This window comes from Papio anubis, chromosome 6, assembly GCF_008728515.1.
Source record: "Papio anubis isolate 15944 chromosome 6, Panubis1.0, whole genome shotgun sequence".
NCBI classification, from domain to species: Eukaryota; Metazoa; Chordata; class Mammalia; order Primates; family Cercopithecidae; genus Papio; species Papio anubis.
The window spans coordinates 13,143,128-13,159,704 of record NC_044981.1 but is presented as its reverse complement, the minus strand read 5'-3'; the positions used below and the strand labels follow the sequence as shown (position 1 = coordinate 13,159,704).

Below are 16,577 nucleotides of genomic sequence, written 5' to 3'. Positions count from 1 at the left end.
CGTCTGTGTTACCATCACAACTAACATAATTTAAAATTTCCTTTTATGTGGTTTTCAAAGTGTGTTGCATTCCTACCTGGCCTAATATGTCTAGAGATCAAACTATTTCCTCTGATTTTAAAACTTTTGTCTAAATCTCTGGACTGTAAAATTATGTGATTCAATATGGAAGCCAGTAATAATAATAATAAAAAAAAACTGTCGAATAACTACGCTCTGCTTGTCTAACACACTCTGTTAAATGAGGAATCTCTGTGCTAGTTCAGTCGACATTTGAGATTATTTTTCTTAGACCCAAGCTCTCATTTTGCCTGAATTAAATTCATTGACCAGTTTGGGATTTTAACCCACCAAGAAAAATGGAAAGAATTTTGAGAACTGTCAGAGTAATAAAACCTCATTAATTCTGTGTGTGCTCCGTCCAAATAATTATGATTCTCAAATCACTACAGTTTATTTTCATGGTTTCTATGAACAAGTGGGGCATTATCAAGCAAAATCAATAATGTAAAAAGCACTGGAAGGGAAAATCCTACCCACTAAAGACAAATTATTTTCCACCACATTAGCAGTATCGTGCACACAAACAGGATAACTGCAGCACAAACAGAGGCGGGGCCTGGAGGCTGCATGCAGGTGGATGGGCTGACATAGTCATTACGAATCAATGCGGCAGCTGTCAGGGTCCATGCATCTCTGGTGGAAATGATTTTGCTGCTAGTAACTAGTTAGAGTCATGTGTGCTAACACAAGGAGGTGGTGCAAAATGAGGAATTACCAGCCAGGCAACATGGAACGGTTGTTCCAAAGCTATAAGATTTATCCTTGAAACGAACAACTTAAGAAAACAATTACAGTCTCTGCCATTTGCTGTTCATCATGCTGTGGCAATAAAATTTTATTTGCTTTACCCCCCAGAATCTCAGATACCGGAAAAAGAATGACATTATAGAAAGGGAAGAACAAACGACAGGAAAATGACTTGCTTAGAGGCTAAGAGGAAAGCCAGGTGGAACCGAATTCAGCTACAGAAGACTGGGTTCTCAGTGGACACTGACACGAAGGCCATTCTGAGGAGGTCATAGATCTTTGTCCTTTTTTAATCCTCAGACAAAAGGGGACAGTGATGTCTACCCTTCTGACTTCTTGGACCTGTTGACAGGGTCACCTAGGATGAGGCACATAAAGGGTTTGAAGAAAATATAAAGGACGATGATGACGATGATGAGACTAATAATCACAGTATGTTAACCCTTATTGAGAATTTATAGATTGCTATAAAGTCACTGTTATAAAAAAGTCACTGTTCTATTTCATATGCGTGATCTCCTGTAATCCTCATCACACCATCACCCATACTTTCAGATAAAGAAAGAGAAGCACAGAGAAGTTAAGCAACTTGACTAAAGTCACACAGCTAGTCAACAGTAGAACTAGAATTGAATCTGATTCTAGGGCTCATGCTCCTAACTGTCGACATACTATAATATAAGGCAATGAGATTAATATCCATGGTGATACAAAATGAATGCTTTTATCAGAAAATCCCACAGAAAACACAAAACTATACACTACTATGTGCAATGAAGCTTTCATTTTAGCCCGTCTCTTCTTCTCCTCTTGCAATCATCCAAACAGTAAACATTTTTGAGCATCTCAACTATATCAGACATGATTCGGGGCTTGGGGAATCGCAGCCTCTGAGGCCCCTGCTCTCCTACAGTTTATGTGCTAATGAGGAAAGTCAGTCAACAAACAACAGAAAGAGCAAACAGTGATAAGTGCAAGGATCAAAGTAAAACAGGAAGTTGTGGTGGCAAGTGACAGGTGGGGACTATACTGGTCCTTCCCTCTGCAATCACTTATTTATTTATCTATCTATCTATCTATCTTTCTATCTATCTATTTATTTATTTCCTTTTTTGAGACAGAGCCTTGCTCTGTTGCCCAGGCCAGAGTACAGTGCACAATCTTGACTCACTGCAACCTCTACCTCCTGGGTTCAAGTGATTCTCCTGCCTCAGCCTCCCAAGTATCTGGGGCTACAGGTGCATGCCACCACACCTGACAAATTTTTGTATTTTTAGTAGAGACAAGGTTTCACCATGTTGGCCAGGCTGGTCTCAAACTCCTGTCCTCACGTAATCCACCACCTCGGCCTCCTAAAGTGCTGGGATTACAGGCGTGACTCACCGCACCCGGCCTGCAGCCACTAACGGAGTGCAGGTCCTGTGTCAGCTCCATGTGTGCTGATGGAGAAAGAAGCAAGTGTGACAGAGGCGCATTGCCTGCTCTTGGGGAACTGTTGGTGAGGCCTTGTGGCACCAACAGTCAGGAGTTCCTTGAGAGCAGCCTCAGGGACCCTCCAGTCTCAGGGACCTTCTCTTCCTTTCCCTATCAAATGAGGCTTTTGCTTCAACAGTTTGTGACTTCTTTTTATAAGTCAGGAAGCCACTTAGGCAATTCTTACCTCATCCCAGTTATTAGATGTAATGGAAATAATAAATGCTACAGTAGATGTATTCTCTACTTCAGAATATTCCTGAGGGAGAAGAGGAATTGTTTAACTGGATCTGAACAAGTTTTGGCTGTAACAATAATATTTATTTAAGCACTTGGGTGTTTATTATATAATATTATACCTTTAGTTAAGTTTATTTTCCATCTCTCCTGGGGGGTGAATATGGGGAAAGGAGCTTATGATGAAGTATGGACATTTAAAGTCAGAACAAGGGAAGGGCTGGGTATGGTGGCTCATGCCTGTAATCCCAGCACTTTGGGAGGCCAAGGTGGGTGGATCACCTGAGGTCAAGAGTTTGAGACCAGCCTGGCCAACATGGTGAAACCCCATGTCTACAAAAAAAAAGAAAAAAAAATGGTGGGCGGCGAAAGTAGCCAGGCATGATGGTGTACACCTGTGGTCCCAGCTACTCAGGAGACTGACGCAGGAGAATCACTGGAACCCAAGAGGTGGAGGTTGCAGTGAGCTGAGATCGCGCCATTGCACTCCAGCCTGGGAGATAGAGGGAGGCTCTGTCTCAAAACAACAACAACAACAACAAACACAAGGGAGGTTTGGGGGATCATACACGCAGCAAGACATTGAAGAAATGCAACAAAAGTATGGATTCTTTTCCCCTGGAGAGCTTAATCCATCAAAAAAGTGGTATTCTGGTATGGCCGTACACAGAAGTTGATGGATAAAGCTGGCTTACCATAGGGCTTGCTTGACCCCGGGAGGCTCTGATAATGACAGAACGTAGTTTGGAATCGTGCAACTTCACATCCTGCCTCCACTATGCCTTGCCACCAGGGCAGGGCAAGAGCTAGGCCACTTTTCGCTTGCATTCCAGGCTAGTAATTTGTGCTAAGAGAAAACACTTCAAAAGTACCACGGGGAAGGCGCATGACAGGAATGATGGAGGTCAGATGCACCAGAGGAATAAGAACCAACCCACAAAACAGTAGAGTCTGAAACATGTGCCAGAACCCAGAAATACAACCTGCCTTGCTGTAGTAGAACACACAAGGCATGTAGAAGACCTACAAAAACACAGTAAACGGACTGTGTCGGCAGATTCCAGGAGCACTTTGACTATCAGGACGGATCGTTAAAGTAGAATATTATGTGATTTAATAATCTGGCCCACAAGATAACACCTGCCTGAAACAATCAGAAGACCTGACATAGACACTGTTGATGACTGTAACAAGATTGGAAGTGACAGTCTGTTATTTCACTTAAAGCGCTAAAGAGGGAGCGTGGGCCTCAGAATGAGAGAGAGAGATAAGAGGGAGACAAGGGAGGAGGAAGAAGAGGAGGGATGAGAATGAAGAGAAGGTGCACGCATGCAAATTCAATTGAAAATTGCAAAGGCCGGGCGCGGTGGCTCATGCCTGTAATCCCAGCACTTTGGGAGGCTGAGGTGGGAAGACTGCTTGAGCCCAGGAGTTTGAGATCAGCCTGGGCAACATAGTGGGATCCTGTCTGCACAAAAATACAAAAATTGACCAGGTGAGGTGATGCACACCTGTGGTCTCAGCTACTCAGGAGGCTGAGGTGAGAGGATCCCTTGAACCTGGGAGGTCAAGGCTGCAGTGAGCATGATCGCACCACTGCACTCCAGCCTGGGCAATAGAGCAAGACCCTGTCTCAAAAAAAAAAAATATATATATATATATGTAAAATAAAGTATCACAAAGCTCTTAGAAAAGAGGAGTGAAGGATACTTGATATGCCATATAGATTACAGCATACATTCATATTTAAAGGCAATAATTCAATAAGCAAAGGACACGTGGTATTCACCAGCAAATATCTGTGGACATATTCACAGAGCATTTGAAGCCTGTAATATTATCATTTACAATATCTTAAATGCATAGTTACACATCACAAATTTATCTTCTTTAATTTATGCTGTTGTGGGATATGGACCACCAAAAAAAAAAAAAAAGACACATGTTAAGGAAATCCTAGATGAGTACGGATTTTTCACATTTGTCTTGGGAATCCCTAGTGCCTGAAAGGGCCTAAACAGCTGACTGCACCCCGGTCGTGTGTATTTGCACACGACAGACTCACGACCAGGGCCTGCATCATTCCTGGGGCCACATCATTTTGCTTAGCCTCCTATGGCTTGATTCCAACGCTCAGAAAAGGGAGTTTTGTTTCCCTCATCTCATATAATGCTGACAGCTTCAGCACTGTCTGTTATGTTCTCTTTTCTCTCCAGAACTGTCTGGAGTTTTAACGGTTCAAATTCTGATATATGGTGATGCAGGAAACGAAATGGAACCAAGAAATATGCATGCAGATTCTATGCATGACTCTATGGCCTGTGGATGGCAGACCAAACCTCCTTACCTTTATCATAGATTTCCTTCAGGACTCCTCGCTTTATCAGCTCTTCTCTGCTTTGCCTCATAGATATTTTCCTTTCCAGGGCTACAAATAAAAGACAAACGGGGAAGCAGATGTGAGTAGGAAACCAAGCTGTCTTCTAAAGAATCCTATGTTAACACATATGGCAATGTAATGTACGAGAAAGCTTCTGTAAATTGTGCTTTGCTAATGTGAGCTAATGAGACATACCGATTAATATGTTTTGATACTATCATAATAAGCCTTTTAATCAGATTATGTCATTTAAGTTACCAAATAATCTTCAAATTATCACGAATGAGAGGGTAGGTATTCTTTTTTTTTTTTTTTTTTTTGAGACAGAGTCTCACTCTTGCCCAGGCTGGAGTACAGTGGCGTGATCTCAGCTCACTGCTACTCTTGCCTCCCAGGTTCAAGTGATTCTCCTGCCTTAGCCTTCTGAGTAGCTGGGACTACAGGCACAGGCCACTGTGCCCAGCTAATTTTTGTATTTTTAAAGAGAGGGGGTTTCATGGTTTTAGCCAGGATGGTCTCGATTTCCTGACCTCATAATCCACTGGTCTTGGCCTCCCAAAGTGCTGGGATTACAGGCGTAAGCCATCGTGCCCAGCCAAAGTAGGCATTCTTATTTAATTGAACCCCAATTTGTGGTTGAACCTGTAGCACAGAAAAGCTCAACGACTTGTCAGAGTCACATTGCTACTGAGTAAAGGAACTAGGATTCAATGCCAGAAACACCACCTTGGATGTCAGCCGAACCTCACGTCTTACTGAACTTTCCTGAACATGGCACTTCCTCCCAGGAGGGACTGCTGTTTCAATGATCCAGTTCATAGAGATCAGGCCTCACTGAGGATTCCGTTGCTTTCCAACTATTTTAAAAAATGGTGTGAAAATACCTTCTGAGAAGCTCTCTGGTGTGGCCTCCCATGGTCCGGAGGCGATACTGTCTAAAGGTAGGGGTGGCTTCCATGGCACGGCCCCTCCACTGCCTTTTTCTCTTAGGCTCCAAGCTGGAGCAGCCAAGTAGAGAAGGAACTATTCAGTTACCCAATGCACCTCCGCCATGGCCCCGCCATGCACCTAGGTCGAGAGCTTGGGAAGGTGGCAGCGGGGCTGGAGGAGGGAAGAGGGAACAGTGGGTGCGCTGGGGGGCACATCAAGTAGAAACAGCCCAGGAGTGGGGAAGTGAGGGGCTGCCCAAGAGGCAGGCCTGTGGCTCGAAGGAGGGACACCGGCAAACATGGGGAGGAAAGAAGGCTATTCCAGCAGATGGCGGAGTCTCTGGTACACACTGACTCAACCTCCACAGCCTTCGAAAACATATTCAGGGGAAAATCACCAGCTATAAAATAAGGAAACTACTTTATGCAGACAAATTCAGATACAGATTAATTAAACACACACTGCCCTCAACGGAATTTAGTCCAAAGAATATGAAGAAGAACTAGGAAGACAGCAAGCAAACGAGGATTGTGGTTCTAACTCTGTCACCCTCTAAGCTATGGGACATGAGTCAAGTGACCTTAGTCAAGTCACTTTGCCACACTGGGAAAACACTGATGCCTCAGCCCAACCATTCCAATTTCATAGGCCCAGGGTAGGACCAGGACATCTCCATTGTGATAAAAAAGCTCTCTGGGTTATTTTCAGGCATGACTCGGCTGAGAATCACTAATTATATATTTTGGAACTTACTATTTTAAAAATGTTACATTCTAGTTCCCTCTCTTAAATTATAATGAATTAACTGGTATGAGGGAGAAAAATAAATGTTAGGTTAGGATGCACTCACATAGAGCTGACGGAGAACATATTAATCCTAAAATAGAGACAAATCTGTACCTACGGAAGTGGTGGCAGGAAGGCTGTATGGGAGGACAAGGGGGAAAGCTGGGTGCAGGAAACATGGAAACAGTGTTTGGGGGTTGAAGAGTTTTATTTGTCAAACCAGATGACATGATATGGTGGCAGGAAGGCAGAAAGATGTTCTCTTCGCAGAAGAGAGTTTGGGGAAGGGCTGGAGAAGGGATACGGAATTGCATGCAGTTAGGTTAGAAAGTTCTGCCTGATGTGAAAAGATCTGCTAAGCAGAGTCAGGCATGGTGGTTCACACCTGGAATCTCAGCACTTTGGGAGGCCGAGGTGGGTGGATCATCTGAGGTCAGGAGTTTTAGAGCAGCCTGGTAACATGGTGAAACCTTGTCTCTACTAAAAATACAAAAATTAGTCAGCAGTGGTGGCGCATGCCTGTAGTCCCAGCTACTTGGGAGGCTGAAACAGGAGAATTGCTTGAATCCATGAGGCAGAGGTTGTGGTGAGCGAGATTGCACCACTGCACTCCAGCCTGGGCAGCACAGGGAGACTCTATCTCAAAACAACAACAACAACAACAACAACAACAACAAACAAAAAAAAAAAAGGGAAAAAGAAAAGATCTGCTAAGCAGCACAGTAGGAAAAGACCGGACAGGTAAGGTAAAGCAGTGGGGCTTTAAGTATGAGGTTTGTTACAGATGTTTGGGTGACATAAAGCCATCCGAATGTAAAGAGATGCTTTCCCCTTCTGTACTTAACCACATAAATAAAACAGATTTCTCTTAGACAAAATGAGGTTTCCCAGGTGTTCTAAACCACAGACTAAAGCAGAGAGACCTGGTCTACAGCATTAAAGGAAGATCTGCGATGAAGTGAGCAGAACCCTGGAGTTGGAGGTCCAAGATCCTGAGCTATTAGGAGAAATGTGGATGTTCTCAGGCTAAGCACTCAGCCATCTGGACATCAGCTGTCACTGACAACTGTGGATCCGCTGTCCGCAGTCAAAGGCACTGGTTGGGGCTGGAGATAACAGTAACCAAAGAGCCAGCCGTTGCTGTGATAGAGTTTACAGACTCGTGTGACATTCAGACCATTGTCAAATGATGATATTACTTAATGTGTGATCACAAGTTGAGATAAGTCCTCCTGAAGAAAAGGGACAAGTTCCTATCAGAGCATATGGTAAATATTGTCCCTGATTGGGGTGTTGGAAATGCCTTCTCTGAAGAAGAGATCTTTGAGCTGAGAGGGGCTGCGTAGCGGCCGAGGGAAATGCTCCAGATAGAGCAGCCTGCTCTAGATGGAGAAATCATGGTGCCAGGAAGGAACAGAAAGAAAGCTGGTGTGGCTGCAGCTGCCAGCATCAGATGAAGAATGTTTGAGATGGGGTAGGACGCTGGGCCATGAAAGGCCTCATGGACCATGTTATTCCAAGAGCAATGGGAAGAAATGATCAGCTTTGAGGATATGAAAGATGAACATTCACTTTAGTATAGAGAATGGATTGGAAAGAGGCCAATGACTAGGTGATTATAGGCATCTAGGCAGGGGATGACGGTAGCTGAGATGAGGATGCTGTTGACAGTGACAAAAGATGCACCCAAGACATGTGAAGGTGGCAATGTAGACACGATTAGATGTGAACGCTTGGACACGGATATGCAGGAAAGAGAAAGGCCAAGGAGGATGCCTTGGTTCCTGATCTGCATAACTCAATGGATGGTGCTGTCCATGACTAAGGCAAGGAGTACAGGGTGAGAATCGGGGTTGGAGGATGCATGACAAGTTCAGTGCTAGCCACATCCAAGAGACGTGATCAAGCATGTGCCAGGGAAATGCAGTTGGATACTTTATAAAACAGACATGGGAGGTTAAATGAGAATGTGCTACATGGCACAGACTATGCCAGATGCTTTCACGCACCAGTGCTTCTCAATCTCTTCATGGAAACATTCCTTATGACAAAGGGAGAATACTAGGGGCTCCAAGGGTATGACTCAAAGTTGCCCAGGCCAAGCATTAAACAAAGTATGTTTCTTTAATGTACTAAGTTTCCTTTGAAAGTAAATGCAGAAATCACATAATATATCTGTTTTAATTTAAATAAGAAAATACTCCCGCTCCATCACCACCAATTTCCAAGTTAAAGTGACATACTGGAGATGGCTTTTTTCTTCTATGGCTTTGTCCATTCCTGGTAAAGAATCCTAAGCCCACAGCGAATGCACAGATCATCTTGAGAAGCGTGAAAAATTATGTAACTTAACTTAATCTTCACCACAATCCTGTAAAGCATAATCATTCCCATTTTACAATGAGGTACCTAAGGCCCAGCAAAATGAACTTGCTCAGAGTCCCACAGCAGTAAGTGGAAGGGCAGAAAGAGATTTTAATGCTCTTCCCTTTTTCTCCATGATGCAACGTTGTTGTGAGAATGATCATAATGTATAAGAAAACTGCAAGGATCTAAAAACAGAAGGCAATCTGATTGTTAGTTTACTTGGGGTTGAAAGTCACGGTAAAGTGACATAATTCCACTTTACTCTCAGGAGCTTCTTCCTTGTAAGGAACTCTTCAGTTTTTTTGTTTGTTTTTGTTTTCGTTTTTTGAGAGGGAGTCCTGCTCTGTTGCCCAGGCTAGAGTGCAATGGCGTGGTCTCGGCTCACTCCAACCTCTGCCTCCTGGGTTCAAGCGATTCTCCTGCCTCAGCCTCTTCAGTAGCTGGGATTACAGGTGCCCGCTGCCACACCTGGCTAATTTTTGTATTTTTAGTAGAGACGGGGTTTCACTATGTTGGCCAGGCTGGTCTTGAACTGCTGACCTTGTGATCCGCTCGCCGTGGCCTCCCAAAGTGCTGGGATTACAGGTGTGAACCACTGCGCCCAGTCAGGAATTCTTTTCTTCTTATCATCTCTCTTAACAAGGTATGCATGATGCCTCTCTTCTGATCTCACCTTCAGCAGCTCTTCCAAAGTCAGAGCTAAGTTTAAGTGGGTTCAAAGTGTTCTGCAGCAGGCAGGTGTATGCACATCTACCCCCTACGTCTGAGGAAGCCGAGAGGACAAAGAAAGGCTAACAAATTCATCTTCTGAATTTGTAGTAGGGACTCACAAACAGATGCCATGGCTGGGTCTTGGGCAGCAGTGAGATGAGATAGTGGACCCCCTAGCCATTATTCTCCCAGACCCAGGGTTTCTATACCAAATGGAAAGGGTCTGCATGATTGAAAATAAAGTGTAGGACAACCGAAGCATGGTAACATCAAGGTTGTTTTGACCTAAGGGCACCACTCATGGTAAGTACGTGCTCTTGCACAGAGAACAGTAGATAAAGTGGAAGTCTCAGAGGCCTTCTAAGACCTGGGGTTAATCACAGGCCAACATGGTGGATTAGCATCCAAGATGAAGTTGCTTTAATTTTTACACTAGGACAAGCTCACTACTGCTCCAGGAAGTAAAATACTGTGGGCTGTCTGGTACAAAGGGACAACCATTGGACCTGGTTTATGACTGACCCGTAAAACACAGGGGAAAATGGGGTTAATATGGGGAAAAAAAGAAAATACAGTGGTTTCTCTTTTCACAAACCAGGTATGGTCTGACCTTCCTTCCTCGATAATTTTGGCTTTGGGTAGAACAAACATGAACAAGGAAGAAAAAAGAAGGGATTATGAAAAGTTAAAGAATTTAGAAGAAGAGGAGTGAGGCATTGGGAAAGAGAGAAGGTGTGATGTGTAGTGCGCCAGCCTGACGGATGGCAGGGATAAGATAAATCAGGTAAATGAGAACCGAGGTGTGAGGGTGAGCTGACTGCCTGGGAGTGTTTGGCCTTTGGGAGGTAGAAAATGAAAGTGAACAGAACAAAGCAATCCATTCCTTTAAGCAAAAGTCTGTATTGCTAGAGGTGCTGGAAAAGCATGAGAGCAGATATTATTTTTACATAAAGAAATAAAGTCACAAGGATTTATTTTAAAACAAGAAAATCTATTCTCAAATTCAAAAATCACTCTGATATTATACAGTTATTAAAATACAGGGCAGGCCAGGCACGATGGCTAATGCTTGTAATCTCAGCACTTTGGGAGGTTGAGGTGGGCCTCATCTGAGGTCAGGAGTTCAAGACCAACCTGGCCAACATGGTGAAACCTCATTTCTACTAAAAATACAAAAATTAGCCAGGCATGGTAGCCTGCTTACTCAGGAGGGTGAGGCAGGAAAACTGCTTAAACCCAGGAGGTGGAGGTTGCTGTGAGCTGAGATCGCACCACTACACTCCAGCCTGGGCAACAGAGTGAGACTCCATCTCAAAAAACAAAACAAAATAAAATAAAATAATAAAATAAAATACAGGGCAGTATAAAATTCAAGTGTCCACACAAGGGGGTGTTTTGGTGTAAACCATTTGGTTTAAAACTGGATTGAGGTGATGGCTGCACAACCCTTTAAATTTACTGAAATCATGGAGTTGTTTACCTACAATGGGTTCATTTTATGGTATGTAAATTATACCTCAGTAAAGTTGTTAAAGAAAAATGCCTGTAATAGCAAAAGCATTAGTTAAAAAAATGAAAATAGTAAATCTAAGCAGACAATTAAGAAATTAATAAACTTTAGACCACAGAAAGCTAGGAGGCCAACATTAAAATTTAAAAATTAGAAATACAGCATATAAAGGTAAATTTCTTTTCAGCAGTGTTTTAAACCTCTAACACCTAATTAGTCAGTAGAACCAAAATAGAAAAATCAGGAATCTGGTTCTCTCTAAGATGAATATGCAGCTTAGAAGGTGGCCAATGTAACTCCCTGATCTTTAGAAAATAACCAAATTTCCGGCCTGCAGTCAATGCAGAAAACCATCAGAGGCTTTACAATGTGATCCTGGCAACTGAAACACCAAAACAAAACTACATAAACCAGCAAAGGTGCAAAGACTCCTTCTAGAAACATCTAGTCTGCAATTCAAAGCCAACATATGAGATAGCCTGAAGAGAGAAAGGAAAAAAGCAAATTGTGCTTTGCTTTTATAGACCAACAAAGTTAGCTGAGAAGACCCAGACATGTAAAAAAAGAGGTTTCACATATCTCTCTTGCCTAAAATATGACTGGGAGAATGATTTCTCAATTATGGTGCCAAACATAGCCAAAAATAGCCCCAAGAAACTGTATTGAAAGGTTGGCATGTCCAAGGAAGGCTCTCTAAATTTGCCTTCAAACTCTGCCTTAATATAAAAACTAGTCATGAAACCTCAAAAGGCATGGCTATTCTTGCATCCTTACCACTGTGTATTCACCATGGACTTTTATTCTGTATTACTGATGCTCTGACATCTCAGAGCCTTGCTGACCCTGGATAGACTACCTTTCTTATGGCTGACTGATTCCCAGAGAGAGTGAATAGAATTCTTTGAATGTGCCTTTCACATCCAAATGAATCAATTCAGAGCCCACAGTCCTGACCACCTCCTTTAATGAGCTAGTACATTCCCAGCCACTGTGCACCTGTCCTCAGCACTCCAGGGCCAGGTACTAGATGACTAGAGCCCGCTCCTATGTGACAGAGCCCACTGAAAGTATTCCTGCTGGCCAATCCTAACCCTGCTTATTCTGTCTTGCCTGTTCCTTCCCATGGAAACCACAAAAAAGGCTCATGCCCACATTTTCCTCCCATACCCCCCCCTGTGTGGCTCTGCTTGGGTGGCATGCCCCTTGCTCTTGGGATTTGGGAGGAAAACAGTCTTTTCAATGGCAGGTGTCTTCTTATCTGTTGGCCTCACCATACCTGAAAAATAATCAAATCTCCAGTTTAAAACACACCGATCTTTGCACCGGTTTGTAAAAGAAGGAAAAAACAGGAGAACTAGGGAAATTCTCACAGCTTTCTGTTGCACTTTGTTGTTCTGAAATCTGTCTGCATGTGAGCCAGTAGTTTAGAAATGAGGAGTCTGGAGATAAAAGACCAAAGACCACCTCTACTAATAGTGACAGTAGTTCTAGTTTAGTAATTTTTTAAACTCCTCTTCTGAGCCACCATGTCAGTCTATGCTGTATTTACTGAAAGCCAGTTCCCCATGATACCTCCTTAATGTATTTTCCCAGTCTCCTCCCTTTCCACATGAATTTGTGATGAACCAGGGAATCCTATGCCTCTTTGACATTGATTATTTTTTATTTTTATTTTTTTTTGAGACAGAGTCTTGCTCTGTCGCCCAGGCTGGAGTGCAATGGCTCAATCTTGACACACTGCCACCTCTGCCTCCCGGGCTTAAGGGTTTAAGCGTTTCTCCTGCCTCAGCCTCCCAAGTAGCTGGAACTACAGGAGCCCACCACCACGCCTGGTTAATTTTTTGTATCTTTAGTAGAGCTATAGTTTCACCATGTTGGCCAGGCTGATCTTGAACTCCTGACTTCAGGTGATCTGCCCACCTCCACCTCCCAGAGTGCTGGAATTACAGGTGTGCACCACTGCGCCCAGTTTGACACTGATGAATTTAAAATAAGCATCTTGGATGGGCTCATTCTCCTTGGTGGAATACCTAGGTTAGATGAATTTGTTAAAAATAGGGTATTTAAAAAAATCTCTTGCACATACACACACATGCACATACATATTTATAAAAATAATACATGAAAATATTTTACTGTAAAAAACTTCAAGAAATAAAGAGAAAACAGTCCTTTTCACTATCTCTCCCCCATAGCCTAACTCATCAAACCCACTACTGCCTCCATCTTTTTCCCTGCCTCTCCCCTGCAACAGTCATACCTTCCCACACCATATACAAATACCATTTAAAAAGCATAAATGAAATCATTCTATGCATGTTGTTCTACAAGTCTTTTTCTTCCTCTAACTTATCAAATGGTTCCATAGCTCTTCCCAACTCATTCGTTTTAAGTACTGCATGCCATTTCATGGGATATATGTACTGTGATTTATTTAACCAGCCTGCAGCTGAAGGCAAGTTAAGTTGTTCCCACATTGTGGCATACAAACATCGCTAATGTGTTCATATTTGTTCAGGTACTCATGTAAACATGTATAAAGATTTTTCTAGAATATATAGCTAGATGTACAATTTCTGGACTGGATATTTTCTATGTGCTCCCAGTACTGATGGAAGAAAGCAACTCTTAAGTTCCATAACTTTTAAGTATTGCTTGCTTTATTTAAAAAAAAAAAAGATGAAGAAGTTGGAGAAAAAGCAATATTGATGTTGGAACAAGTCATTTGGTCCTGCTCAGATTACCAGAGCAGAAACTTATTTAGATTTCTCTCCAGGATAATCTATCTCTGTTAAATTCTCTGCTCAATTGCCTTTAAATTACATTCTGAAGGGAATAGAAAGTTGAAGGGGGAAAAGCAATTGAGAAATGATGAAATTTGTGGTAGCTTACTGCTGAGTAGTTTACTTGCAAGTAAAATCTATAGCTTTTATCCTTTGTAAATCTTACAACTCCAGTGAAAGGAACTTTTTAGGCTGGAAATCTACAAGCGACAAATGCAATGAGCCTCAAGAACCTAGAACATGCCTCCACTTCCCATCTGGCTTCATGAGTAATGAGAATTATTCACATGATGCAATAATTGCAGCCTAGAAAGACTCAAAACAAAATAACCAACCCACGTATTAGTATGATGCAACAACTATAGCCTAGAAGGATTCCAAATGAAACAATCAGTCCACATTTATGCTATCTCTAGAGAAAAATGCTTTCTTAAGATAAACAGATGTTTCAAAATTAAGTTTACATAAACAATATATAAAAGAGGATAAAGGGGAGCAATGAGAAAAACATGGTGGTCTTCCATGGTAAAAGACCAGGTGGCAAACGTCTGTTGATCTTTTACTTCATAAGGAAGTTAATGAGAAAATAAACAAGGTTGTCAATCTAATGATATGTTGAAAAGGGAGAGGAATGTAAAAAAGAAAAAAGAATGCAACTCTGAATGTCTAATTTTAGACAACATGATATGATAAACATATAAACATGATAAACATATCATGATATCATTGAACATGATAAACATATCACGTTCAAGAAAAACATATCATGTTCAAGAAAAAGTCACATTAATCTAGAGGCAATTTGTATGAGTCCCACATATTGGGTCTTTCACTACCTCAGGTACCATGAATATCTAAACATTTTGCCAGTAACCCAGTTATTACTAGGTAAGAAGGTTTTCAATTACTTGATAATCCAAGGAAAGCTTATGAAATCACTAATTCAAAATGAAAGAAAATTTATGATTATGATTATGATTATGATATGATTATTTTCTGAAGCAGAGTCTCACTCTGTTGCCAAGGCTGGAATGCAGTGGTGCAATCTTGGCTCACTGGAAACTCCACCTGCCAGGATTAAGTGATCCTCCCACCTCAGCCTCCCAAGTTGTTGGGACAGGCGTGCGGTAACACACCCTGCTAACTTTTGTATTTTCTGTAGAGGTGGGGTTTCGCCATGTTGCTCAGTCTGGTCTCGAACTCCTGGGCTCAAACGATCTGCCTGCCTCGGCCTTCCAAACTGTTGGGATTACAGGTGTGAGCCACTGTGCCCAGGCAGAAAATTCTTTTTATATTTGGCAACTAAAGCCAAGCGATTCTCAAAAGCAGAGAGAGGCAGGTCAGTTTAGAACTTTTTTCCCCTAGAAAAATCCAAATCACATGGAACTTCTATCTAAATCAGGGATGTCCAATCTTTTGGCTTCCCTGGGCCACATTACAAGAATTGTCTTGAGCCACATATAAAATTGAGCTAAAAAAAATCAAAAATCGCAAAAAAAAAAAAAAAAAAACTCACAACGTTTTGAGAAAATTCACAAATTTGTGTTGGGCTGCATTCAAAGCTGTCCTGGGCTGCATGTGGCCCAGGGGTTGCAGGTCGGACAAGCTTGAAATCTGAAGGCTCACTGTCCTTGTTGAAAGACAACAAGCACAGGTCCTGATCTCTGCTCTATGTTAACCCCTCCCCCATGATCACAGTAGGAACTTTAGCGGAGTCTATATGAACAAAATCCCTCATTTCCAACACAGACACCCAACCAGTCTACTTGTGTAAAGCTATATAGTGAACTTGGATAAATTCTTCATGGCCCCTGAGGTAAGAGATGAGACTTCATTTACTATGGTTTGCAATTATATCCAAGTCATCTACATCAGCACTTTCTAAAGTCTGTTTTTGCAGAATAGTGACCCACAGAGATGCTCTGAGAAAAGGGTTCTGTGCACAAATAATTTTGGGAAATGCCATGTACTGCTGGAGAATCACCGTGTTCATTAGCACACTGAAGGCCCCGAGAGGACTTGGAATAAAGAGAGCAGTGTAACTCAGTTTCACCATTTCTCCCCAGTTCGTTGGACAATATGACCCTTTTACGGAGTACCATGGGGCTAGTACTCTGAGAAAAAGCCTCTGGGAGATGCTGATCTAAATACCAGATTATAGAAAGCAAATGAGGTGTTCTGTTGTAAAAAGGCACCAGGGAGGTCAGCTCGCTCAGCAGGGGCCGTGCTCTTTCATCAAGAGCTTTCTGGTAAACATTTGAAACAAACACAACTGAAAACCCTAAGTCCAGCAATATCAAGTTAGGAAGACATGACTGACCCGGATCTGAACGACCAACCATCTATCTACCTGCACTCCTGTGGTCTTGGTAGAGACTTCAGTCAGTAGAGACTTGCATTCCAATGAGCTCCCTAGGCTGGGCTGGCCTTCATGTGCATTCCCCTAATAAAGAAAGCTATAGACTTGCTGAAGACCCTCAAGCAGCTCAGTACTACAGAGTATCTCCTCAAGATAACAACTTTGCTTTTGATCTCATTTCTATTAGGCTTGTCTTCTAACAGCAATTCAGATAGCATACTTTCCTCTGGA

General features: G+C 42.4%; 1 protein-coding gene across 22 annotated transcripts in view; it reads right to left on the bottom strand.

Annotated features, from left to right (window-relative positions):
• Positions 1-16,577, bottom strand: part of PHACTR1 (phosphatase and actin regulator 1) — a 576,315-nt gene that overhangs the window by 123,828 nt on the left and 435,910 nt on the right. For all 22 annotated transcript variants that reach the window (XM_021936598.2, XM_021936599.2, XM_021936597.2 and 19 more), the window contains one exon: positions 4,868-4,948. In XM_021936598.2, the coding sequence (XP_021792290.1) occupies positions 4,868-4,948 (81 nt within the window). The remainder of the gene's footprint in view (positions 1-4,867; positions 4,949-16,577) is intronic.